Source organism: Octopus bimaculoides, chromosome 4 (genome assembly GCF_046866305.1).
Source record: "Octopus bimaculoides isolate indiv1 chromosome 4, ASM4686630v1, whole genome shotgun sequence".
Taxonomy (NCBI): Eukaryota; Metazoa; Mollusca; class Cephalopoda; order Octopoda; family Octopodidae; genus Octopus; species Octopus bimaculoides.
This window is the reverse complement of record NC_142931.1, coordinates 97,225,651-97,253,395: the sequence shown is the minus strand read 5'-3', so window position 1 is coordinate 97,253,395 and position 27,745 is coordinate 97,225,651. Positions and strand designations below refer to the sequence as shown.

The 27,745-nt window shown below is 36.3% G+C and overlaps 1 protein-coding gene across 8 annotated transcripts in view; it reads right to left on the bottom strand.

Moving 5' to 3' along the window:
- The window catches only part of LOC106871658 (uncharacterized), a 312,970-nt gene that overhangs the window by 81,596 nt on the left and 203,629 nt on the right, over nt 1–27,745 (bottom strand). For 6 of the 8 annotated variants that reach the window (XM_089351062.1, XM_089351064.1, XM_089351066.1 and 3 more), the window contains 3 exons: nt 27,102–27,316; nt 16,874–16,995; nt 11,641–11,815 (listed from right to left, as the gene is read on the bottom strand). In XM_089351062.1, coding sequence (XP_089207188.1) covers nt 11,641–11,815; nt 16,874–16,995; nt 27,102–27,316 — 512 coding nt within the window. The remainder of the gene's footprint in view (nt 1–11,640; nt 11,816–16,873; nt 16,996–27,101; nt 27,317–27,745) is intronic. The other 2 variants (XM_089351063.1, XM_089351065.1) reach the window with 1 other exon arrangement.

The window sequence follows — 27,745 nt, the reverse complement described above, 5'->3', positions numbered from 1 at the left end:
AATACTCTCAGGAAGATGTTTGATAGATAGCTAAGTTTCTGGCTACATATCGATGCATAATCTCTATTAGTATCTGTCTATCTATCTATCTATCTATCTATCTATCTATCTATCTATCTATCTATTTATCTCTCAGTAAGGAAAAACAATATAATTATTTTGGTTTCTAGTACCGATGTAAGTTGGGCTAAAAAATGGTGTATTCTTTATATTGGAAATCTATAAGGTTGGCTGCAACCGAGGAGAGTGTTTTTTTTTTCCAAATTGATGTGATGTTTTCATTAATCGATTAAATGGGGCAGCTTGAAACGGCCGTAATGCACTGATATCTGGACATACTTGTAATTATTTGCTTTTTATTCACCTAACTTCGAGCTACGCGGACTTTACCAAACTGCCTTGGTGTCTCAATTTAAATACCTAATTCAACTGAATCTCAATTATTTCTTAACTCGTCAACTATAGTTATACATACGTACATACATATCTATTTATACATAGATACATACATGCATATATATATATATACATATATATATATATATATATATATATATATATATATATATATATATATATATAAATATATATATATATATATATATATATATATATATATATATATATATATATTAAATATATACTTTTATAAAACAAATTTTACAAAATATATAGTATCTGTTAACAGTCTTAGCCAAAAACTCACAGTTGAGTTTTTGTATATATATACAAAAGGATAGTATATATATACAAAAGGATAGAGCTCAAAATCAATGCATTGATTTTGAGCTCTATCCTTTAAGAGACATGTATACATATATATATATATATATATATATATATATATATATATATACATACATACACGTGTGTGCGTATGCGTGTGTGTGTGTGTGTGTGTGTGTGTGTGTGTGTGTGTGTGTGTGTGTGTGTGTGTGTGTGTGTGTGTGTGTGTGTATTCCTTTATTCGTTTCAGTCATGCGGCTGCGATCATTCCAGAACACCACCATGCTTTCGAACTTTAGCACTATTTAAGTGGTCTTCACCTGTTATTCAAAATTTCGACCTTGTCACGTATCGTGTCCCATTGATTCCATTTGATAATTATGTTATAGGTACAATTGGTTCTGGTGTACTCAGCCACTTACTATAAATCAGTGGCTAGATAGTTCGATTATTTGAACAGTATACCTATAGCTATATGTCATTCTCGACGGAGAAGTCCAGCAAATGTGTATATGTATGTATGTATGTATGTATGTATGTAGGTAGGTAGGTAGGTAGGTAGGTAGGTAGGTAGGTAGGTAGATATAGGTTTTCCTTCTCTGCTATCCATCCTCTGCTACATTGCAATTTATCTGGTTATGCTTCAACTATTAATCTTTGTCTCGTCTCATTCAGCTCTCCACCACCATATGGTTCTACTTCTATAAATCAATGTGCCAGTCAGATCGATTACATATATACTGTATTGGTCCCTCACAGCGCAAAGGTAGTTTGTTATATTAGTAAATATAGAAATGGGATTCGGGTTATTTGGAGTGTGTAAATCAAAACTTGAGTATCACACATATTCATATATGCACGTATATCTGTGTATGTGTGTGTGTGTGTGTGTATGTGTGTGTGAATGTGTGTGTGTATGTGTGTGTGTGTGTGTACATACACATATGTCTGGTATGTATATATATATATATATATATATATATATATATATACATATGTATACACACACACACACACATATAAGTAAATATCGAACAATGAGAACGCTTATATTTCTATATTAGCGCTTGTGTGTGTGTGTGTGTGTGTGTGTTTGTGTGTGTGTGTTTATTTGTGTGTGTGTGCTTGTGTGTGTGCTTGTGTGTGTGTGTGTGTGTGTGTGTGTGTGTGTGTGTGTGTGTGTGTGTGTGTGTGTGTGTGTAGTAAAGTTTGTATGTGGAAGAAACATATTGTCAATATTTCTGTATGTATGTTACAATTGTTTAAGCCGGCAGAATGCAGTACATAGTACACAGCGTTTTTAACAAGGAACAGGATGGTGGCCTCTGAAACATTTTGATCATGAATCAGAGGATTAGCGATGGTTTTTATTTAAGCAACAAGAAGGGTAACACCCACAACTATAGTTCTATCGTGTTGGATCGGGAGTAAACATCTTCATTATGGGCCACCACAGAGCCAATATTACAATTCGAACAGTATGTATGTATGTATGTATGTATGTATGTATGTGGATCTATAAGCGAGTGTTTGTGTATGTGCGTGTACGATGTGTGTCTCTGTGTGTATATGTGTGTGTGTGCGTGTGTGTGTGTGTATGTGTGTGTGTGCGTGCGTGCGTGCGTGCGTGCGTGCGTGCGTGCGTGCGTGCGTGTGTGTGTGTGTGTGTGTGTGTGTGTGTGCGCGCGCGCGTGCGCGCGCGTGTGCCAATGAGTTACGAGTTTGTTTATTCCGGTAACATAAAAATCTAGAGTTCTGGAGCTCTTTGAACGCACTTTCAGCATCAGTTTGATTTTTGAACTCCTTCTTCTGCAGGAAATCATCAAGGTGCTTGAAAAAGTGGTAGTCAATAGGAGAAAGGTCTGGGGAATAAACTGGATGGGGAAGAACTTCGTAGCCAAGTTCCCTAAACTTCTGGAGCGTCATTAGTGAAACACGTGGTCGAGCATTGTCATGAAGAATGACTGGCCTACTTCTGTTGACCAGTCAGGGACGGAGGAGTAGCAGTTTTTCGTCCATTTTGGCAATTTCATGGCAATATGTTTCTGCAGTAGTGGTTTATCTTAGTTTTAAGAAGTTATAGTGGATGAGTCCAGTAGTACATCACCAAACAGTCACCATAACTTTCTTTTTGAAAAGCTCGGGTTTGGGGAAGATTTTCGCTGCTTCATTTCGGTTCAACCACTGGGAAGAATGTTTTTATTATTGTACAGAATCCACTTTTCATAGCAAGTTACAATATGGTTGAAATATGGATCGGTCTGGTTACAGAGAAGAAGCGATGAGCAAATTTCGTATCGCGCATTTTCTGGTTTTCATTCAAATCGTGAGGTACCCATTTGTCGAGCTTTTTCGATTTTCCGATCGCATGTAAATGGTTGCAGGTAGTTTTCTCGCCAACTTGAAGTTCTTTTGTCCGTTCTCGAGTGGTTTTACGTGAATCTTTCTCAATGACAGTTTTAAATTGACCGCCGTCGATGACAGATGGGCGTCCACTACGCTCACTATCTTCAAGGCTCAAGTGTCCACTGCGAAATCGTTTAAACCATTTTCCAGCTGATCACTCACTAGTCAGTTCCTCACCAAATGTTTCAGTGATATCGCGAACAGTATCAGCTGCTTTACGTCCTTTTTTGGTAGTTAAATAGCAAAATTGCTTGAATATTGCACTTTGACAGTTCTATTTCAGATGATTGTAACAACAGTGAAAAATATATCAATGCTAATTTATTTTGGGTAAGTCTACGTCTATATTATCAGACAATTGCAAACTCTATAAAAATCCGGTACAAATTCTTCATGGTTCAAAACATTCCTTACTTTTTAATCAACCTGATTGATCTACCATCGACACGTACAACGAATACGAAACTTCACTGGTGAAATCATAAGAAAACCGAAACGTGTGGCGTTATCTCCACTACATGCCGTAAAAAAATTAATAACGGTTTCAAATTTTGGCACAAAGTTAGTAATTTTATAGGAAAGGTAAGTCAATTATATCGAGCCCAATGTAAAACTGGTACTTATTATAACCACTCCGAAAGGATGAAAGGCAAAGTAGATCCCAGGACATAAGTATAGTATTCACACGCCATATCACGGTTCACCTATCGCGCCCTCTGTACAACGTGAATTGTTCTGGCTAATATATGTAAATTTATAGCGGGGACTCCTCAGTGTTTCTGCGGCTGATAGGTATTTAAATTCTTTTTAGATTTGAATTATTTTAGGCATTTTCACGCCTAAAAATAAATAAATAAATAAATAATTAAATAAAGATACAGTACAGTACTGCACTGTACAACACATTAATTAAATCGTAATAAAGAAAATACGTAGAGTACCGCATATATATATATAAACAATGCATCGCACATACTGTATGAAAAACGAAACTCGGAAAGCAATAAGTATAGTAATCACATGCCATATCACGAGTACTTCTAAGAGTGTGGGGAGAGTTTATAAAAGCAGAAATATATAAAAGTAATAAAATAAATATACACAAATTATAAAAGTAATAAAAAAAATATACGGTACAGTACTATTTCTACTTCGCGGATTTTCACCCATCGCGATAGTTAAGGTTGGAACGTAACACCTGCGATAGTCGAAGGATTACCGTAGTCTGAAAAAATGCCGTTCAGCATTTTGTCCAAGTCGTTAATGATTCTACAAGCTCACCAATAGACATTAACTAATTTATTTTACCTCTACATAATTATTTCTAGTTAGCTTTTTTAATTTTCCCAGGGTTAAATATACTAACACCGACTTGACTAACAATCTCTCTATAGATTCTGAAGTTAAATACCCAATCAACATGGCCAGCTGTAATTCCACGAAGGAGACGAACAAATACTTATCTAAAAATCGAAAAGAGAGAATGAATATTCCTGACATTTTAATGACACAATGAGAATCTTTGCCGTTCTCTCTTATCCTTAAGGCATTAGAAGTGCAAGGGAAATAATCTGAATCAACTTAGGTCAGTTCTTAGTTCAAAGAAATTAAGCTGAAGTATGTGATGTGTATGTGTGTGCGTGTGAGTGTGTCTATGTGCCTCTGTGTATCTGCGTATGGAGGTCGATATGCAAAACAAAAGCCTTTCAATGCACATCTCTAACATGATCGCAATTCAATGACTAAGACAAATAAATAGTAAAACAGAAACTATGTATAAGGCGTGCTCCAGCATTACTGCAGTCAAATTAATGAAACAAGTAAAAGAATAAAAGAATACACACACGCACACACACACACACACACATATATAGTAACACAAAGAGAGGAATTTCTATTATCCCCTCGTAGTGAGTTGTAATGCAAAAAGTATATATAAAATAAAAGAGGGAAAGTGCGCATACGTTACATAGTTTTAATATATCTTTTAATATATTTTATACTGTTTGTCGACCGGTTTCGCTTTCGCTAATCATGGCATTGAAATTTCTGTAATTTCGTATTTTCTAAAGATTTTAGTCCATGTTGTGAGTAGAGAAAATCTAAGGGGAAGTAATTTGGTGATCGTTATTACTAGGAATAGGGGAGGTAATTGTTCATCTTTCGGGGAGGGGATAAATATACACAAAAACTCAAAAGCTAAAGTAGTGAGAAGAAATATGTACAGTGATGGGAATGTAATCATGAATCAAAATATATACTGAGATCAAAGTTGGTTGTGCGTTCATATTTAGACCTGTTCTGTATTTTTCGATGAACAAATTTTCCAAAATAAAATTTATAGTAAACATTTTTTACATTATAATAAATATTTTTTAGATCGAGTGGAGAGAAACAGGGACACACGTTGGAACAAAACGTACAGGAGAAACACAAAGTATTAAATTTATTAAAGAAAACTCTGTCTGCAACAAAAATTAATATACTAGCTAAAGGATTAAAATTTATCCCAACCCCACGAAGATCTAACTAGAATGAAATTGAAGACAATATTTCGGAATTCTGCAGAAAACTACGACACACAGAAGCACTAACTGACTACAACAACGAGGATGAATCACTGGTTAAAAACAGAAGGTAGGAATAAAACACTAGATGACTTCTGCGACCATATCCGAGCTTTCCCAAATACTTTCCATAACTGAAAAAATAATTGAAACCTCAACAATTTAGAATGGAAAAATGTAATTAAACTACAAAAGGACAAAGAACTGACAATTAAAGAAGCAGACAAAGGAAGTGTTGTCCTGATGGACACTGAATACTACAAAAACCTAGTATTATCCATGCTCGAAAACGATACCATCTACGAAAAAGTTGTAAACTATAAACAACAATGAAAAAACTTGCATCCTTAATGGAAAAGGTTTGCATCTACATGGAAATTTTGCATCTAAATGGAAAAGGCCTGACAGAAAAAGATATAGATTATATCAAGAACTTTAAATGTAAACCTAGTCTTTTTTACGGCCTACCTAAAATACACAAGAACAAGATAGTTAATGAAGCCTGCAAACAATCACCAGGCAAATATATAAATATCAAAGCGCCTAAGCAATTTTCTAGACATCCTACATCAAAAGTTTCATTAGAGATGATCTAGACATGTTAGAGCACCTACCAAAAACAACTAATGAAGAGGCAATATTGGTTTCCTTCGATGTTATTAATCTTTACACCAGCATCCCACAAGACTATGAAATAGAAGCAATAAAATTCTGGTTGGAAAAGTACCCCGAAGTACTTCTGGAACACATAAATCAAGTCTTTATTGTTGAATCTTTAAAATTTATACTTCAGATCAATTATTTCCTATTTGATGACACTTACTATCGCTAAAAATGTGGAATTGCGATGGGAACGAAAGCAGCTCCTATTCTTGCGAACCTAATAATGGATTATTTTGAACTCACCATATATGAAGTGTCACTGCAAAAATATGCATTTCCATTTCACCATTCTATAAGCGAGAACTGGGAAAGATACCTGGATGACTGCTTTATCATTTGGTTGGAGACCATTGATAAACTTTTAGAATTCAAATCAATACTAAATAATATAAACTCTAACATTCAATTCACAATGGAATATAGCAAATACCAGCTCCCCTTTTTTGGATATCATGATAAAAAAAAGTCTACAACCAAATTATAACTGACATCTATCATAAACCAACGGACTCGAAGCAATATCTCCTGTTTAGCTCATGCCACCCGAAACACATCAAAATAAATATCCCCTTTAATTTAGCAAAAAGGGTTTGCACAATAGTGTCTGATACAAATACTCGGGATCTTCGTCTTCAAGACCTCAGAACAACACTAACTGAAAAGCAATATCCATATCCACCCTCACTTATAGACGATGGGATTAAGCGTGCTAAGAAATTAAACATTAAAACAATAAGGGCAACATAACGTAACACCACACCTTATCTCAAAACACTCCTGTATATATCAACTCACAACCCTAGGAACAATGAGGCATACAACACTATTGTACAAAATCTACCTATGCTCACTAGAGACCCAAAAATGAACAACATTCTGAAAACACATAACTTCACTTAATGCAAAAGAAATATGAATCGCTAAAAAGACTTCTAACAAAGGCGAAGCTTTACACAACAACCACGAAGCCAACGGTTAAAAGATGTGGACCAAGTATATGTGTGAGGCGGTGTTTGTGCCTGTCAGTATACATACAGTTTTGTGACCACTGACACACACACACATCTAAAGACACAGACACACACAGGAATAGAGATAGGCTTGAGGTGTGCGTTAATATATGTGTGTGTGTCTTAGTATATGTATGTGACTTTACCTCCCCCCACGCACCCACCCAACAGTGAAACGCACTGATATTGAAAGTTACAACGACCAGGTTTCATTAGAAAGTGAAAATAGTTTCACACTTTCAATTTGAACCAAAATTACAGTGTTCGATTACGAGACTGACGATGTATGAATAATGAAAGTAATGTTTCTCCGAATTAGTTACATCTGTATTATAATAAAGTTGCTTAGGTGATCTTTCATGTTGACTTGCAGAACTGCTATGTGTGTTCGTTAATTTCCATAAAATACGTTTATTTATTTACTTTTGTTTTAAAGTGAAATAGAGGAGGAAATGAAAGATGTATGTACGTGTATATAAAATGGACGTGTGTGAGAGAGAGAGGGGGAAGAGATAGAGGAAGGGAGTAAGAGAGAGAGGAAGGGAGAAAGAGAGAGAGGAAGGGAGAAAGAGAGAGAGGAAGGGAGAAAGAGATAGAGGAAAGGAGAAAGAGAGAGAGAAAGGGAGTGACGTACATAAATCAATACATATGCATACATCTTTTTTGTATGTACATGTGCGTGTGTGTGAGAGAGAGAGAGAGTGAGTGAGTGAATGTATGTGTTCTCATGTATGTGTAAATGGCACTCACTCTCTATCTCTCTCTCTCTCTCTCTCTCTCTCTCTCTCTCTCTCTCTCTCTCTCTCTCTCTCTCTCTCGCTCTCACACACACACGTCCATTTCATATACACGTTCATACATTTTCCACTTTCTCTTTCACTTTAAAACAAAAGTAAATAGATTAAAAAATTTTACGGAAATTAACGAACAAAACAGCTGATTCAGATGACAGTTCTTTGACAACTTTGAGAGTTATAAGAAAACACTTTTTTACAACTAAAATAACCTCGGCATCTACGTTGAGTCGGACAATATTTCAATTTGCTTCTAATATTTCACGCATACATAGAAATCTCCTCAGACAAATATTTATGAAAATGTACACATAGATATTGTATTAAAATAAGCCATAACCAAAAAATGCATTAAAAGACATCCATTTCTTTATATGTTATGAGAAAATACAGTCACACTCTTTTTCTCTCTCTCACACACACACAGAAAAAAAGATGTATGTATATGTATTTATGGGCGAAGGTAAAGAATATGCACACCTAGTGTTTAGAGTTAGGGTTACGCCATAAACGGGTGGCGTACGTATTCTTTACCTCCGTGTGTGTGTGTGTGAGAGAGAGAGAGAGAGAGAGAGAGAGAGAGAGAGAGAGAAAGAGAGAGGGGGAATGAGTGATGCTTACAAATACATGCAAAAAAATTCATACATCACAACACACACCTTCACTCACTCACTCTCTCTTTTTTCTTTGTCTCTCAAGCACACGTCCATTTCATATACATGCACATCTTTCACATTCTCCTCTCTTTTACTTTCTCCTTTCACTTCAAAGCAAATGTTGCCGTTTTTCTTTATCCTCTCTTTTCAATTTCTCATCTCTTCAAAACATAAATAAATTAAAAGAATTTTACGGAAATTAACAAACAATCATATGATCCCATATATGTCGAGTTGAGGACTGTTTCTTCAAACAAAAGAATGCCATAAAATAACTTCCTTTGAAAAGCATACATATGCACACACACACACACGTACACACACACACACACACACACACACACACACACACACACACACACACACACACACACATACACACACACACACATACACTTTAGGTAAAACTTCTGTGCGAATTATGTTTTCTTGCAGTGTGCACGCGCAAATTTAAAGCTCAAATCCAATTGAAATGATCTTTTTCTATTGTGTAATTTGTGTTTGTGATGAACGTATTTAAAAACCTGATCTTCGATATAAACTTAAAAGAAAGTTTTCCCAGAAATCCTGTCCTTTACTTCTTCTTTCTAGCATGTCCAAGGTGACATTTTCGCTCCCTCGCCTTATTTTTTTCCTAAATTTCTTCCGATTCCTATGTTTGCGATACAGGGCATTGGGATTTCACCCACAAAACACGTTCTCAATATTTTAATTTTCTCCCTCTCCACAGCAAATTCATTTTTTGCTTTTTTTCAAATATTTTTTCTTTGTAATCCATGGAGAAAAAATAGAGAATACGAATCTTCAAGAATTTTACCCATCACCTCACCACTTTCAAAAAGCTACAGACTCTCAATGTTCACTTTTAGCTTTTTGGAAAGAGGGGGAATTCTTCAGAAATAATGTCGTTTACCTGTTGTTTCTAGCAAGTCGGGTTTTCTGGCGGTGGTCTGGTATTTTTAAGTTTGCTATTTCAGTAGAATTCTACGCATGAGGGAAACATCAGACAAACGTGAAAGCGAGTAGGTGATGGGTGAGCGAGGTGGGGAAGGGGCATTGAGTGTTTCTTTGGGAAAAATTAAACTATGAAAAATATATGTATTTCCCAGATTAGTAATCTCTGTAATTTTCTACATAGATAACAAAAAAAAAATTCGAAAAAGTTACAAATTAAGAAATTGCGGTGAGGATGGGGAAAGTTAAAATTTTGAAAACGTGATTTCTGGACAAAATCGTATTAGCCCCCTTTGTGATCCTCCTTGAGAACATAAAGCACTTTCATGCAAACCCATGCAAATTGTACTCTACTCTTCATTTTTAAACAAACAATAACTTCCATTATGCCATTAATTAAATATCAGCTGTGCCGATTCTGCCCATAACAAAGGAACAAATATAAAGGGCCTGTAGGGCATAATGCCCGGGCAACGCCGAGATGCATTGCTAGTGTGTTTCACACATATGCACACACGCATATATATATATATATATATATATATCTTACAGCTAGATAGAGGAGGAGAGAAAGAGAGAACGCGTGTGGGGGGGAGAGAGTTTCTCGATACTTTTCTATGCTTGGTTGAAATATGGGACCAGTGAAGCGCTCGTGAATGCTCAACTTGCTAAAAATAACTAGTAAATTTCCCTTGAATCACATCTTAATGTTTGTAAAAGATCGGAACCATCATGACTAGGATATCTTTATTATAGATCCGCTTGATCACAGCTGACAAAGGGCTAACATCAACTTTAACAAGAACTTCATAAACAATACTGTTTTGGATATTTGATTATTTACTGTATATTCTAACTTCCCATTCACGTCATTAGATTAACTCCAACTCCAGTAAGTATCACATTTTAACTATTGGTTATACTATATTTCACAAAAATACTGGAGGGCCACTGTTGAAACATCGTTGATAATCACGTCAATTTGGTTAGAGCTGACCTGGAGCAAAGCGTCGACAGCAAAGACGACGACGGCAATGACAAGAACATCATCAACATCATCCTTCTTTATGAACCATAGTCATGCTTTTAAATCTGTTTGATAGATCTCTGCTCATCTTCTATCAAGTCTCAAAGAATATTTATCACGTTGTTAAATGTAGGTAAAGAAACATGTTTACATATTTTCAATTTCGAGTGAAAAAGACTTCTTCAATAATTTCAAAGCAAAGAACGAAAGCAAGCATATGTAAGCCCATTTGAATTTCGTCAAAAGATATCTCGTAACCGTATCACAAATTCGCTTCATCACTGTGCCCTTTACTACTTTTGTACAAATAACATCGAACGACTTAAATCGGTGCTTATCAACTCAACACTGCGGTTTGTGGTGTCAAGGAACGGGAGACGTTGCTCAAAATATCAGTTCTAAGGAGCATTAATAGAAACAAGGAACATTGACAGAAACAAAGAAAACTTCTACCATGTATATACTTGTATTTTTAACGATTTGTTACATTCCTCGTTTGCTTTGTATATTGACTCAACAATCTGTTTTTGTTGCAATATAAATATATTATAAAAATTCTTAATGAAATGCAATCAAATTTCTAAAGTGAAATTCAATCAAATTTCTAAAGGTTGTAAAGGAAAATTATCTACGATTTTTATTACATTAAGATTTATGATTAAGATATGTTATCGCATATCATAATATATTTACACAGCTTATTATATATGATAAAGATATATGATGTATTAAGATGTGATACTGCCACAGATTAGGATTTGTTGTTCAGAAAAAGAGCATTACCTAAACAGTTTAATATTTCACCTCATTTATGACAGTAATGCCGGAAACACTTACGTTCGTCTTTTTCTTTGAAGATTCTTTCGTCCAGGCAGTTTTTAGAGAAGACGCTTTAACACTCGGTGGCAAACACCTTGATCTTTTCTTGCGAGATTCTCGTCGACGCTGAGGCGGCTTCTGGACTTCAGGTTTGATCTCGGAATCTGTATCACTGTCGCTGTCACTGGAACTACTGTTATTATATTGGGATTGATTTGATAGTTGGTTCATTGGTTGGTTTTGATAAAAGATAAATAAACGAGTGATTATTATAAAAGTAACCTTAAATACATACATACACACACACACATGTATGTATGGGCATACGTATGCAAGCATATCATGCTCATAAGGTACATGCAATAACAAAAAGTTTAGTCATTTACACTGCTAACTGATATGATGCAACTATATTAAGCCTCCATTCCTCCTCTCTCTCGGGGCTCTTTTCTTTTCTTTTATTTTATGTATTTTTCTTCACTCCGATGAAGCTCCAGAATATGACGAATATAGAATATGACGAATAGAATATGACGAATATTATTCTCGGAATTTTCTTTAGCAGCGCTATCGAACATTGGAAGCAGAAACGGCTGTTAGATGGGATAAAGTTTTGTATTTAAAAGAAAAATAATAATCGATGGTAGTCAATTTGTTGTTGATCAACAATTTCTCCATTTTCTATTTAATTTATATATATATTATGTATGTGTGTGCGTCTATGTAAGAGAGAGGACGCCTGCTGTCTACTATATTTGAGTAATTTCTGTTTCTGCTCGCCTTTGCAAGCGATATTGCTGAGTTTAATGACTCTTATAAATCCTGGTACCCCTTATTGACTTTATATTTGCGAACTTATTCTACTATCGTTTCTTGATGGACTGCTCGCAGACGACCACTTTAAATTTCTTAAATGCTGGTATTCTGATTAGAAATTTCACTTATTGATAATTTGTTGCTTTATCAACAAGTCGTTACTCAACTGTTTACCTGGTTGCCTGACTGGGAGTTATGTAACGTATTATACAATCTAACTAATTGTATTTCCCTTACGTCAAAATAAAAACTCCTAATGCAAGAATTGTAACAATGCTTGATAACTGATTTGTCTACTTTTATTATATACACATACATATATACATACATTTACACACACACACACACACTCACACACACACATATATATATATGTGTGTGTGTGTGTGTGTGTGTGTGTGGTAAGGGTGGTTGCAATAAATGTGTACATCATTCGCGAATGTATACCGACGAAAGATGTACCCATTGTTGAGAAAACTGAAAAATCGGTGATTTGGGCTTAACCTATTGGGTTCAGTCACGCTTAAGTCGTGCAGGCCTGGTCAGCCATAAAAGAAGCCATGGTTATCGACTCCTTGTAAATTATGATACACTATTGTTGACGACAGGACATGTGCAACCAATGGAAAGGTGTGCCGTTCAGTTGGAAGATTAAAAAAACATGTCAAAAGACTTCATTCTGTGGTACCGGTTCCTTCTGCCAGCCAGCACAACTGTGTATTATACAATAAAATGTGCAAATCTTTGGCGGGCCTCAAGAGTCATATAAGGACCTTATATTTTATTATCAATGACTCATTTCAATGATTCTTTCTAGCGATGCTTTGCTTGTATACGAGAAAACAGCCCTTATGTATGTATAGGTGAGTGAACAAACGAACGAAAAGGCCCCCAATATATCTAGTAGCAGTTACATGTATTATTATTTTTAAAAGTTTGATTTGTCTCCATGCGACTTAAAGTTACGCGGGTTTCTAAGAGAATCTCGTCTCGTTCAGGCTTAGTTTAGTGAATGAAGGAACGCAGGAAGTCCGAGACGGATACTGTGAGTTCAAGTTGGCAACTAGAAAACGGGTTGGTATTGATCACATAGTGTTATTAGATGTGAAATCTGCAATTCAGAAACACCAGATTTGTTAGAAAGGAGAATTTCTTGGACCGAGTGGCTGGACAGGAAGCTTGTAGCGTCTTGGTGTCTGGGAGCTGACAGAGGTAAGGCCGGCTCTGTGTGTGTGTGCGTGTGTGTGTGTGTGTGTGTGTGTGTGTGCGAATTTGTAAATATATACCAGATGTACGAATACATGAATGTGGGTGTTATTGGTTGTGTGTGTGTGTGTGTGTGTGCATGCGTGAATATGCGTGCCTTAGTGCCTGTTGTTTACGCGGGCGTACGCGAACGTCTTTAGGATGCTTGTATGGGTGTGTATGCGTAAGATTTACGTTCTTGCATTTGTGTATAAATGTATGAGTGCGTGCGTATCTGGAAGAACATATATGCATGCGTGCGTGTATTTTTGTCCTGGTGTGTGCGCGTGTGCGTGAGTATATGCTTGCTTTTGGTATTTATGTGTGCGGGAGTGACAGCTGTATGCTAGTGTAATTGCAACAGCGTTGCAGGAGAGGAGGCGTTGGACTGAGATTTGGTGGCGTGGGAAGGAACGAGAGGAGAAATATACGTACGTAGATGTGTGTGCATATGTTTGTGTGTCTGTAAGTACGAGAGGTGCTGAAAAGTTCCTGGCTGTAAAAGCATCGCGAAAAGCCTCGTTGGAGGCTCAACCTTCCGAGTTCTTTTATAGAGCTTAGAAAAACTGAAGGACCGCTGCAATAAGTGAGTAAATCTTAGAGGGGAATATGTTGAATACAACCATAATTAACTGATCCTCCAGTATTTTCTTTTAGCCAAAACCAGGAACTTTTCGGCACCGCCTCGTGTGTGTGCAGATATATATGTGTGTGTGTGTGTGTGTGTGTGTGTGTGTGTGTGTGTGTGTGTGTGTGTGTGTGTGTGTGTGTGTGTGTGTGTGTATTGTTGCCTCTGGGGAGAGTCATTCTCTTTTAGTGCCTTATTACTTAACACACTCACCGGTAAAGTTTCCACTCATTTACTTATTTATTTTTCCCAAAATTTTTCCCAAAATTTTTCCCAAAATTTCGAGCTGCGTTCTATTTGTTTGTTTGTGTGCATGTGTGTGGGTCTCTGTGTGTTTTTATATGTGTGTTTGCATGTGTGTGTGCGTGTGTGTGTATCTCTGTCTCCTTTTGTGTGCTTGTCTGAGTGTGTCTGTGTATGTATGGGTTTTTGTGACTATGTACTGTGTCTGTATATATGGATATGTATCTCCATATGTGTGGATTTGTGCCTCCATATGTGTCCTTGTGTAAAGTGAAGTGTGTGTGCATATGGTCATGTGTTTCAGTCTTTATTTGCGTATGTGTGTTTGTATGTGTGCTTGTCTGTTCATATTACCTATGTACTTATACATCTGTATGTCTATATGTTTACATTCATATCCATTTGCCTACATACACATGCATATACGTATACGTATACATACACACATACATACGCACATACACACATAGATACATCTACATAGCAGCTTGCTAACTATTCTACCTGTATACAAGTATAAATTATGGGTATGGTGGTATGATTACCTACTACGTATATTTTCTATTTAGTACTGGGGATGTTTCATTTATGAGGACGTACTGAGGGTTGGGTCCTTTGGGCGCTTGGATAAAAAGCGGATGTCAAGTTTACCTAGGTTGCTTCCATGTTGGTCCTTGGCATGATGGTAAAGTATGGTGGACTGTTTTTGTCATCAATATTGTCTCAAATGTACATTTAGTCTTTCTGCATTGCTCCTAGATGTCTCCCCTATGTATGTCATGTTCATGTCTTTACAAGCACCTTCTATGCATTTTTTGCTATAGACGATATTCCTAGTTCTACAGTTAATGCCAAGGTTAATCCTACATACCATGCAGTTATAATAATTGGTGCATATGGTATTCTCAGTGGGGTACGTCCTGAGTACCTGCCCTAGATATAGAAGCAAAGACTGGAATAGAATACAAAGAGCTTGTGACAAAGCAAACAGTGTGAACACATGGTATAAAACCGACAAATATCAAGTAGTGATGTTTTTAGAGGACACGGGTCATGAAGAACTAGCCCGTAGATTTAAGAAAGCTCTGAAGGAGACCAAACTCAACATTAAGATTGTTGAAAAGCCAGGGAACTCAACCATCATATTACAAATATGTAGCACGTACCCATTTAAGAATACCATATGCACCAATGATAACTGCATAGTATGTAGGATTAACCCTAGCATTAATTATAGAACTAGATATGTTCTACAGTTAATGTTTTGTAGATACATGTATGTCTGTGTGTGTTTATACGTATATGTATATGCACATGTATGTAAGCAAATGGATATGAATGTAAACAGATAGACATACAGACGGATAGGTACATAGGTAATATGAACAGACAAGCACACATACAAACACACAAACGCAAATAAAGACTGAAACACATGACCATATGCACACACACTTCACTTTACACAAGGACACATATGGAGACACGTATCCACACATATGGAAATACACATACAGACACAGTACATAGTCACAAAAATCCATACACACACACAGACATACGCAAACACACACACAAAAGGAAACAGAGGTACACACACACACACACACACACACACACACATGCAGACACACATAAAAACACACAAACACAAATACACAGACAAAAACACATGAATATGCAGAATACATACATACAAAAGTACACACATACACATATGCATACGCGCACACACACACATACATACATGCATACATACATACATTCATGCATGCATGCATGCATACATACATACATACATACATACATACATACATACATACATGCATGCATGTGTATGCACACACACAGTGACCCACATACATGCGCACAAACAAAAAGACCGCAGCTCGGATAACGGACAGAGTCAACGACTATTGAAAAGGTTGCAAGACGCAACGAAAATTTTAGGAAATATAAATAAGTAAATGGGTGAAAACTTTACGGATGAGTGTGTTAAATAATAATAAGGCACTAAAAGAGAATGACTCTCTCCAGACACAAAATATGCTTCAACACACGAACTCACATAAAGAATCTTAGAGGACACTTCTCATTGTGATGCGCTATGGTATCCTAAATCTGGGAGCGTTGTTCTAACCACACAACTATGCCTACTCCCATACATTACAACACGAGTTGTCTTGAGAAAGAGAAGAATCATGTATTACAGATACAGTCACGCGTCACCTTATAAACGTTACACACTCATGTGCATGTGTGTATAATATATCTATATTTCGTGTAGTGTAAGTGTAAGAGGGAGGTGATATGACTCACTCAGATTCCACTAAAGCTTCAGTGGCCTTCAGGCTAAGCAAAAGGTTCAAACAGCCATTCATTGTTTCTAAGGGATTGTTAGTCGCTTCATCCAACGGATCGTTCCCATCCATTAGCAGCTCCTGTAGTAATAACAAAAACAGAGAATAATTTACATATACAGACCCCAACACACACAGAGACACAGACACACACACCCACACACAAACACACATACGCGCGCAGAAAGTATGAAAAACGGTTATATATATATATATAACACATACACACACATACACGTACACACATACACATATACACATATGCACACACGCACACACACCTCTCACATACACAACACACACTCACATAAACACGCATACAACTACACACACAAGGGGCATAAATGACACACGCACTTGCACGCACGTACGTAAGCAAACACATGCACACACGCACACACACAGGAACGCACATATACACAACATATACACACACACACACGCACACGGACACACACATACAGACACACATAAACACGCACGCGCATACACACACACGCACACGTACCTAACACTCACAATCCCACACACATCACAATCCCACACACACACGCACGTCCACACACATACACACACGCGCGCACACACCCACATACACATACACACGCACACACACCTCTCACCAACACAACACACTCACACAGACACGCATACAATCACACACACATGGGCATAAACAACACACGCACATACAGAAGCAAACGCACGCACACACGTACACAGCAACGCACATATACACAACATACACATACACACAAACACACACGCACGCACAAAAACATACACATACACACACGCGCACGTACAAAATACACACACACATGCACACGTACCCAACACCTACAACCCCACACAAACACACACACGAACACACACATACTCAAAAACTGCCTGCTGACCTCTTCCACTGACCATTGTCCATAAGCACCCACTAACTATTCCTGCTACTAATTCCTTCCACTACGTCACACACACACACACACACACACATACACACTAACAGATAAACCACCAAACCACGCACACACACACACACACACACACACACATACATACGCACACACACGTTCTGTTATTACACACACACTTGCAGACTCTTGCGCACGCACAGATATTCACCTCCCCTTTTCACTCTCTTGTCTTAGAAAAAACTTTTCCTCCACCACCTCCTCTTCCGGTCCTTCCACAATGTAACCTCGTAGGCATCGGTGCCAATTTTCTCTTCCTCCGTTTTTCCATTCTTTGAACTTTCCGTCTTTCCGACGAAGGGCTCCGCCCGAAACGTCATACTCTCTCTCTTTCCTTTCCCGAGCGTCCAGTAACACTATCCGTATCACGTCCTCACTTTTTTGTTATTGTTTTTTGTGTTTTTTTGAACTTATATATATATATATATATATATATATATATATATATATATATATATATATATATGATGACGATCTTATAAAGTTAGTTAGAAATGTAAAATTCAACCAAAAATTCAACAAGTTCCAACACACATTACAGACATACATTGAACCTTTTAAAACATCAACAAACATGTTTATCAAAGCAGATAAAACAAAAAAAGTATTTATGAAGTAAACAGCCAAACACACAACAAATTATTAGCCGGCAACATAATTAAGACATACAAGTAAACAAACCCCAACACTTATAATTCAATTAATGTAGAAGCAAAGAATTCAGCCACAAAGTTTAAAATAGAAGACAAAGTACAAAAGCTTATCCCACGAAATCCTTTAGTAACTCTGAAAGACCGTAAAGATAACTTCACGCAAAATTCTAGCTGTAGATTAATAAATCCCACAAAAAGCGAAATAGTAATTATTAGTAAATCCATACTGGATAATATTATACAACACATCAGAGCACTCTCAAATTTTACTCGATGGATATGCAGTAGTGCAACTACTGAATGATTTTAAAAAAATGAAAGATAAATCCAAATGCAAATTTATACAGTTCTATATCGTAGAGTTCTACCCCTCGATCTCCAAAAGCTTGCTTCAGAAGGTACTTGAATTTAGTAAGACATATGTCAGTATAAAAAATACTGATATAGATATAATTTTGAACGCAAGAAAGTCATTATTCTTTCATGATAATTTATATTAGGTAAAAAAAAGAATGGAGACGCGATTTGAGGTGGAAATGGAGAGCTATGACGATGTAGAGATAGCTGATCTCATAGGCCTTTATATCCAAGACATCCTTAAAAAAAGAAATAAAAGAAGCTAACATAGGTTTATATAGGCACGATGGCCTGGGAGAAGTGTACAATAAAAACGGACATGAGATAGATAGAATAACGAAAACATTATGCCAAATATTTAGCCAATTAGGCCTAAGAATCACAATTAGAAGTCAACTTCCTAGACATTAACATAAATCTTAACTCAGAAAAATTTAAACACTACCACCAACCAAACGAGGAAGCTTTGTACATAGATATAGGTTTCAACCACCCACCAGCAGTAATTAGACAAATGGTTAACATTTGATACTTTTGAAAAGGTCACCCTATATTATAACTCTGCATTAAAAAGGTCCACCTTCAAGAATACTACATTGAACCAAATATTAATAGACCAAGAAGATGCAGACAGAGTATGTATGTAGCTACTAACATAGCTAGGAAATTCTTAAAATTAATAGACAACCACTTTCCACATTCACACAAATATCACAAGATTTTCAACATTAAAGTTAGCTATAGTTGCCTCCCCAATATAGGTTCAATAATACTCAATCACAATAAATATAAACACCCCAGAAACACCCCGAAAGACAATGAAACTGTAGATCCGCAAACCGCTGGCCTCTAAACAACAACTGTCTCGAGAAAGAACTCGTATACAAGGCCAAGATCACAGACCCCCAACGGAATAGCAACGACGTACATCGGAATGACGAGCAACGCGTTCAAGGAAAGGTATACACAACGTCTGGCATCATTCAGAGATAATCTTTTTTAAAAAAAACATGCAACATCCCTGTCAAATATGATATGGACATTTAAAGAAGGTAGAATAAGCAACCTCCAGACAGAATGGAAAATTATGGCTAAAATCAAAAAGTACAGAGGACGGGGTACCAAATGTGAACTCTGTATTACTGAAAAGTTAAACATTATACAATCAACAGATAACAACCTAAACATTAGGGATGAAACCTTCTCCCCCTGCATACAGACGAAATATTTTGCACTCAAATATTTCAAGGAGCTACTATCTGCGACGGTAATCCCACCAGGATGGCCCCTTTCCAACACGTGAAATATGAACACACATAGCACACAAACTCCACACACAGGAGAAATATGGCCCAATGACGAACTGCCTCGACTTACCTAAAAGACAAATCCAAGGGAGACAAACAACTAAGAGAAGCCATCCAAGAGTAACGTCCCTTGATACATTGATTCATTGTTTTATTCACGTGAATTCACGTGAATTCACGTGAATCTTCGAGCTGTGTTTCCCAAAATAGAGGCGAACACCTTTCTCCATGTGATTGGTTTGAAAAATTGTTAAGACACTAGGATATCTTCCTACTTTTCTTTACATGAAACCTATGGTAGCCTTAATTCACAAATAAAGAATGTTTGTGTGTGTGTGTGTGTGTGTGTGTGTTTGTATGTGCGCGTGTATTTATTCAATTATAGAAATAAATTAACATATGTATGGCGATAATTAAGCAAATGGGTTGATAGATAAAAGCGTGAAAACTTCTAGAAATCTATAAGTTTAAAGTGCTGGCATTCTTCGTTAGTGTGTGCGTGTGTGTGTGTGTGTGTGTGTGTGTGTGTGTGTGTGTGTGTTATTTATACATACATACACACACACACACACGCACACACACACACACACACACACACATATATATATATATATATATGTGTGTGTGTGTGTGTGTGTGTAAGTGTGCGTGAAAATATGTTACAAATATATATAAAAAGAGAGAGGGGAGATAGAGGGGGTGAGGGAGGGGTAGAGAGAGGGGAGAGAGAATTAATATTTTCATACCTTCATTCAATCAAATAGAAAGATACTACTAAATTATTCTTTTAAAGAGCTATATTTGGAAATAGAGCAGGCAGAAGTCAAAGAGGCCAATATAAAATGTCATAGCTAAAGCCACGTACACCTACTCAATACACTGCCTACTAAAATATTATTATTAATAGATAGAATTATTAACACTTCAATATTAATAGTATACAATATGCATGCATGTATGTGTGTGTGCATGCGTGCGTGTAGGTGTGCGTGTGTGTGCGTGCGTGCTTGTGTGTGTGTATGTGTGTATGTGCATGTATATGTATACGCTGATTATAAATATGTATGTGTGTCTGCATAAATTTCTTACGTTACTGACGTAATAGTAACATTCGTTTGACGCCATGATGTACTGCAGAATAAACTGAGGTAAATTTATTGTATATTGCATCACAGGTTAATTTGTGTAACTAGTGGGAATAAGACTGCATATTAATAATGCATATGTTAGAGGCTCTTAAAATCATATTAAATATAATACGAGTACATTCCTCTATGAACTCTCATAAGTTATATTGGCAAAAGGCGTATTGACATAACATATTGACAAGGGCAATAGGATAAATATAGAAAATGAAAAATGGCCAAAAAGAGAGAGGTGTGAGCCGTGGACAATAAATAGGTCAAGAAAAAATTATACAGAATTAGATTCTTATATAATAACTAAATAATGTGATATGGGTGTCGGCAACAGCTAAAATTTATGAATGTTGAAGTAATATCAACGTTAGAAGGGAAGAAAACTATTTGTTCTATCGATTGGTGATTGCTATATGTATATATGATTTTTGTTTTAAGAAATGAGACAATACAGATATTTGCTGATTATAAATATTGTACTTCTACGTATCATTAATCGGAGGTTTCATGTATTGCGCTAGCGCACACACGCACGCGCGCATACAGACGCGCGCGCGCGCAAATATATGTATTTGTAGGTATGTATGTATATGCGTGTGTATGTACGTGTGGATGGATGGATGGATGGATATATGAATATCGCCCTAACGAGAGGTGTAGACAGCAGGGCCAAGTGACCCCGGAAGTCGCCGTATATGGGCTCATAAATAAAGTATATTAGCTAACATTGAATTAGTTCCGATCATGTTCCAACAATAATTTGACCAACACAAATCATCTCTAAAGTATCTTCAAATCTATTTACAAAAATGATAACTGCCAAAAGAAGTGGACACCCTACCGAAAGATTAAACATGTTGAACAAAACAAACTGCTCACTGGAAGCTATTAAAAAGAATAAATATAATTGATAGTGTTGCTATTTTAATAATAACACTGTGTAACATAATTTTTGTCTGTCTTTGAGTAGCAACTGTTATTTCCTATTTGCTTATTCCTAGAAAGTATGAAAAATGGCTAATATTTCCTTCAAACTTTGCTTTTGTTACATATATTCAAACCCCAAAGAATCCCTCTCAACACATGGCTATGATGCTCCCTAACTACTCCTGTTCGTGATCAGCGATGCACATATTCTCAGCCATTAAGGGTGACAATAAGCTCAAGTGGTTAAGGTCAAGCAACTGACAAGCAAGTATTTGCGACTACGATATTTCCGCTTCAGCAATTCGATGCTGAATCTGTCTTGAAATATAATGGAAAATAGGTCAGTTTCAAAACATTGATGTCCAGATCACAAAAGCAAAGTTTGAAGGGAATACTAGTCATTTCTTTTGATTTCTATATAGAAGCAAATAGGAAATAACACTTACTGACCAAAAACAAAATGGAATAAAAATTTTGTTACACAATTATAATTGTTTCTAATACAGGAACAAGGCCTGAACTTTAGGGAAGGTGGCAAGTGGATGAAATCGAATTCATTACTTCACAAGTACTTTAGTTCATCGAACCCAGAAGGTTGAAAGGCAAAGCCAGCCTCGGTAGGATTTGAATTTAGAGCGTAAAGAACCGGAAGAAATACCGATAAGCATTTTGTCCGACCTACTAACGAATCTACCAGCTGGCTGTCTTCATAATAATAATAATAATAATAATAAAATCAGAAATTCAAAAATTCAACGATGTGAACATCAGTATATATATATATATATATATATATATATATATATATATATATATATATATATAAGTCAGTAAATGGTGGGATTGTGTTAACCGCACGTGGAGAAATAATAGGAAAATAAAAATTAATAATAAGGCAGAATGCTAAACTGAAAGCATATTTTAATATAGATATGTATAAAGAGGATTAAAAAGGATTTCTGACCGGCTTTCATTGCATGGCAAATTTTCAAGAAGAGGGAGAATGAAAATGCTTTTTACAAAAAAAATTTAAAATAATATATAAAAAAAAATAAATAAATAAATAAATATACCAATACATTATATTGTTTTTGAGCTTTTAAAGTTCAATGGTAATCCATGTGGATAATTGTTAGAAAGGTTAGGATGCATGGAATTGAGATTTGTGTTTTGTTTAAAAAAAAGGGGCTGAACGTTTGTGTTAAGCAGGAAGTGTGGTGTCAAAACACCACACTTCCTTATTTTTTTGTAAAAACATTTTCATTCTCCATCTTCTTGAAAATTTGCCATGCAGTGAAAGCTGGTTAGAAATCCTTTTTAATCCTCCTTATACATATCGATATTAAAATATGCTTTCAGTTTAGCATTCTGCCTTATTATCATTTTTTATTTTCCTATATATATATATATATATATATATATATATATATATATATATAATAATAATAATTATTATTATTATTATTATTATTATTATTATTATTATTATTATTATTATTATTATTATTATTATTATTATTTTCTATCAGTAATTAAAAATAGAACAAAGTCAACTGGTTCTTTTCAAGACCATGGTCAGCGCTCTCATTGATCGCTAGTAGTAGTAAACACATTTGACCTCTGCTGACCTCAAGAGTGTGAGGCCTCTTTTGTCTCCTTATCGCACAGGAATGCCCACTGCTGGTCTCCTTACCATCTGCCGAATGTATTTACAGACCTGTAGAATTTGGTCTATTCACCAAGCTGCTTCTTTTTCTCCTATTCTCAAGACGGTTACAAAACTAGTGATTGTGGGAGCACTTGAAATGACCAGTAAAGGAACTAAAAATTAGTTGAGAATGACCCCTGTATTACCATTCATGCAGGGAGCGCAAAAGATAGTGCAAACGTAAACAGATTGTATATGAAAGGAAAGAATGGTGGCAGAGGATTGATTAGTATAGATCATTGTATAAGGAGTGAAAGGAGAACGCTTGCCGAGTATTTGATAAATAGTGATGAAGATCTGCTGCAATATGCTGCGAACAATATGGGTGTAAATGCAGTTCGAGAAGAAAAGATTCTTCAAAAATAACCTGAAGCAATTCTTCCGAACGTTAGGAGACAATGGGGAAAATGTTGCTCCTGGTGCAAATCAAGCCAAGGAGTTCTGGAGCCGTTTATGGGCAAACAATGTGGTGCATAAAAGGGATGCAATGTGGACAGGAACGATCAAGACAAATTTACAAGGAGGAAAGAAACAAAGGAATATTGTCATAAGTACGGGTGACGTGAAAGAACAAGTGGGTAAAGTGCCTAACTGGAAAACCCTCGGACTAGATGGGATTCATGGCTTCTAGCTGAAGAGATGCCACACGGTGCATGAAAGACTAGCAGCCCAATTGAATGAATGTGTCCCCGCTTGGATGGTAACTAGGAGGACAACACTTGTAATGAAAGAGAAGAAAGGGAAATATTGTGGGAACCTACCGTCCCATAGCATGCCTAAATATAATATGGAAGATACTCACTGGAGTATGTGCGGAAAAGACATACACTTTCCTGGCACAGGAAGAAATACTACCAAGGAAACAAAAAGGATGCAGGAAGAGTTCTCAGGCTACCAAGGATCACCTGGTCATCAATAAAACAGTTTTGAGGTATTGTAAAAAAACATCATACAAACATGTCTCTGGCTTGGCTTGGCTTTAAGAAGGCATATAATATGATGCCTCATTCTTGGATCGTTTAATACCTGCAGATGTTTGGTGTTGCTGACATCAAAAATTTTCTGATGCATAGCATGAAAGAGTGGAAAACCAAATTGTACTCAAGTAATGTATTCCTTGGAGAAATTAATATTAAAAGGGGAATCTTCCAAAGTAACTAGTTTTCTTCGTTACGTTTTGTAATTGCACTAATACCCATAAAAATGACACTTGGGAAAGTTAAGATGGATTACCGATGTGGGAAGAAAGGCCCATCACTGACCCATCTTCTGTTTATGGATGATCTGAAATTGTTTGGGAAATCTGAAAAACAGATTCCTTAACCAAAACAGTCTAGAAGTGTGGTAGGAACATCGGTATGGAATTTGGGATTACCAAATGCTCAGTACTTAATATGAAAAGAGGGAAGAAAGTATCCTGCAGAGGATTGCGGTTATCATCAGGAGAGACAATGGGTGAATCCGACGGTAGTGGGTAGAGATATTTAGAGATTTTTGGAGCTGGATGACATTCTACACAGAGAAATGAAAGTCAAGGTCAGCGAGGCGTGTCAAAAAAGGGTGAAGATGGTATTGAAATTCAAACTGAATGCCAAAATTTTGATTACTGCAATGAAATACCTGAGCAGTTGCGGTGGTCAGATATAGTGCATCCATCTTCAAATGGACAAAGGAGGAAATATCAACACTGGATAGAAGGACGTGAAAGTTGTTGACGCTGCATGGGGTGCTACACCCTAAAGCAAACGTAAACAGACTGTATATGAAAAGAAAGAATGATGGCAGAGGACTAATTAGTATAGACCATTGTATAAGAAGTGGAAGGAGAACGCTTGCTGAGTATTTGATAAATAGTGATGAAGACTTGCTGCAATATGCCGCGAAAGATATGGGTGTAAATGCAGATGAAATGATGGTCAAGGAAGAGTTTAACTAAAGAGATGAAGAGAAGAGAAAAGAAGACCGTCTTGAAATGAGAATGCATGGACAGTTTGAAAGGAATGCACTAGACGTTAAGGAAAATACAGCATCGTGGGCATGGCTTGAGCGAGATGATTTGAAGCGTATCACCGAAAGCCTGATCATTACAAGACTAGGCTCTCGCTATCAATTCAGTGTAATATAACATCTATAACACTTCTGACACCCAGAAATGCAGATTCTGTGGAAAGAGTATGGAATGTGTGACCCACTTGGAAAGTCGATGTGAAAGCCTTGCACAAAAGGAATACAAGCGCCGCCACGATAAAGTGCGTGTGTATCTTCATTGGCTCTTATGCCGTAAATACCAATACCATGACAGAGTTGGGACCTATATACACTGAAAGTTATGCCAACACTATGGAATAACATGAGGAAAAGGTGGTATAGACACACCCTAGAATAGATCTCAGAAAATGAGAAAGTAATCATACTCTGAGATATGCCAATACACACAAATAGAAAAATCAAGGTTAATAGGCCGAATATAGTTGTCAGAAATCACCAAGGAAAAAAATGCCTTTTAATCGATGTATCAGTACCAACAGATGACAATGTATCTCTAAAAGAAACGGGGAAATGCTCAAAATACGAAGATCTGGAAATAGAGATAACTCGAATGTGGAGCCTAAAAACAGAAACAGTTCCTGTGAGAGTAGGTGAATTAGGTATGATAAAAAACAACATTCAGACAAATACATAACCAAAACACCAGGACTTAAAGATGTATATAACATACAGAAAATAACAGTACTAGACACCACGCACATCCCACGCAAACACTTTCAGTACAGTGAAAATAAGAGCACCATAACAAAATACGGTACATACCCAAGGCACACAAAGCTGCGTTCGGTAGTGCAGTGAAAGCACGTGATAAAAATAAGATTACTGAATTATAATAATAATAATAATAATAATAATAATAATAATAATAATAATAATAATAATAATAATAATATAATTTCAGTTAATGATGTTGATATTACAGATCTCAACCACCTGTAGTATGCATCAACGATTCTATGTAGCGCAACTCGATGACACATTACAAAACAGTGAGTTCCAGTTGATATAGAACTACCAAATGCACGTGATACTCTATCATTCAGCAACAGTTATAAAATATAAAGAAAATGCTTCCTTACTTGAATCTTGTCATCACTGCCGTAGATTGGCGTTGTTCTCTGTTGTGACATCACTAATACATCTTCACTGGCGGCATCCATTCCACTTCCAGAATAATTCATACCAGAAACTGTTGAATCCACAATTTCACCCTCAGTTGTATCTTTTTCGTCACCTCGATTCTGGTTCTGATTGTTTGAATGATGTCTTTTCGACGAATGTAAGTCGTTCTTTGCTATATAAGAAAATAAAATGGATGTCTTTTTTCATTTGAGGTCTTAAAGGCCGTTTCACATAATGAAACAATCACGATTGTTCATTGCTATTCAAGGCAGACTGATTCTGTAGCACAAAATAGTTTATTTCCCACGTATGTACATGACATAGGCGCAAACAGAAATTCCCAATGCATATCCATATTCATATATAGGTATGTATGTATGTGTGTACGTTTAGTAGTTAGCGTTACAAAAGGCATCCAGTAGTAGAAACCGAAGCAAACATATATATATATTGATAGAAAAGACAACAAAAGAAAGAAAGAGACCTCGATATTATGTAAATAGAGGAATTTATCTGTAAATAATATGAGACAATTATTCGGTAGCCATGATAAAACTTCGAGTTTCGGATGCCGGGGCGGAAACCCACGCCGCCATCTCTT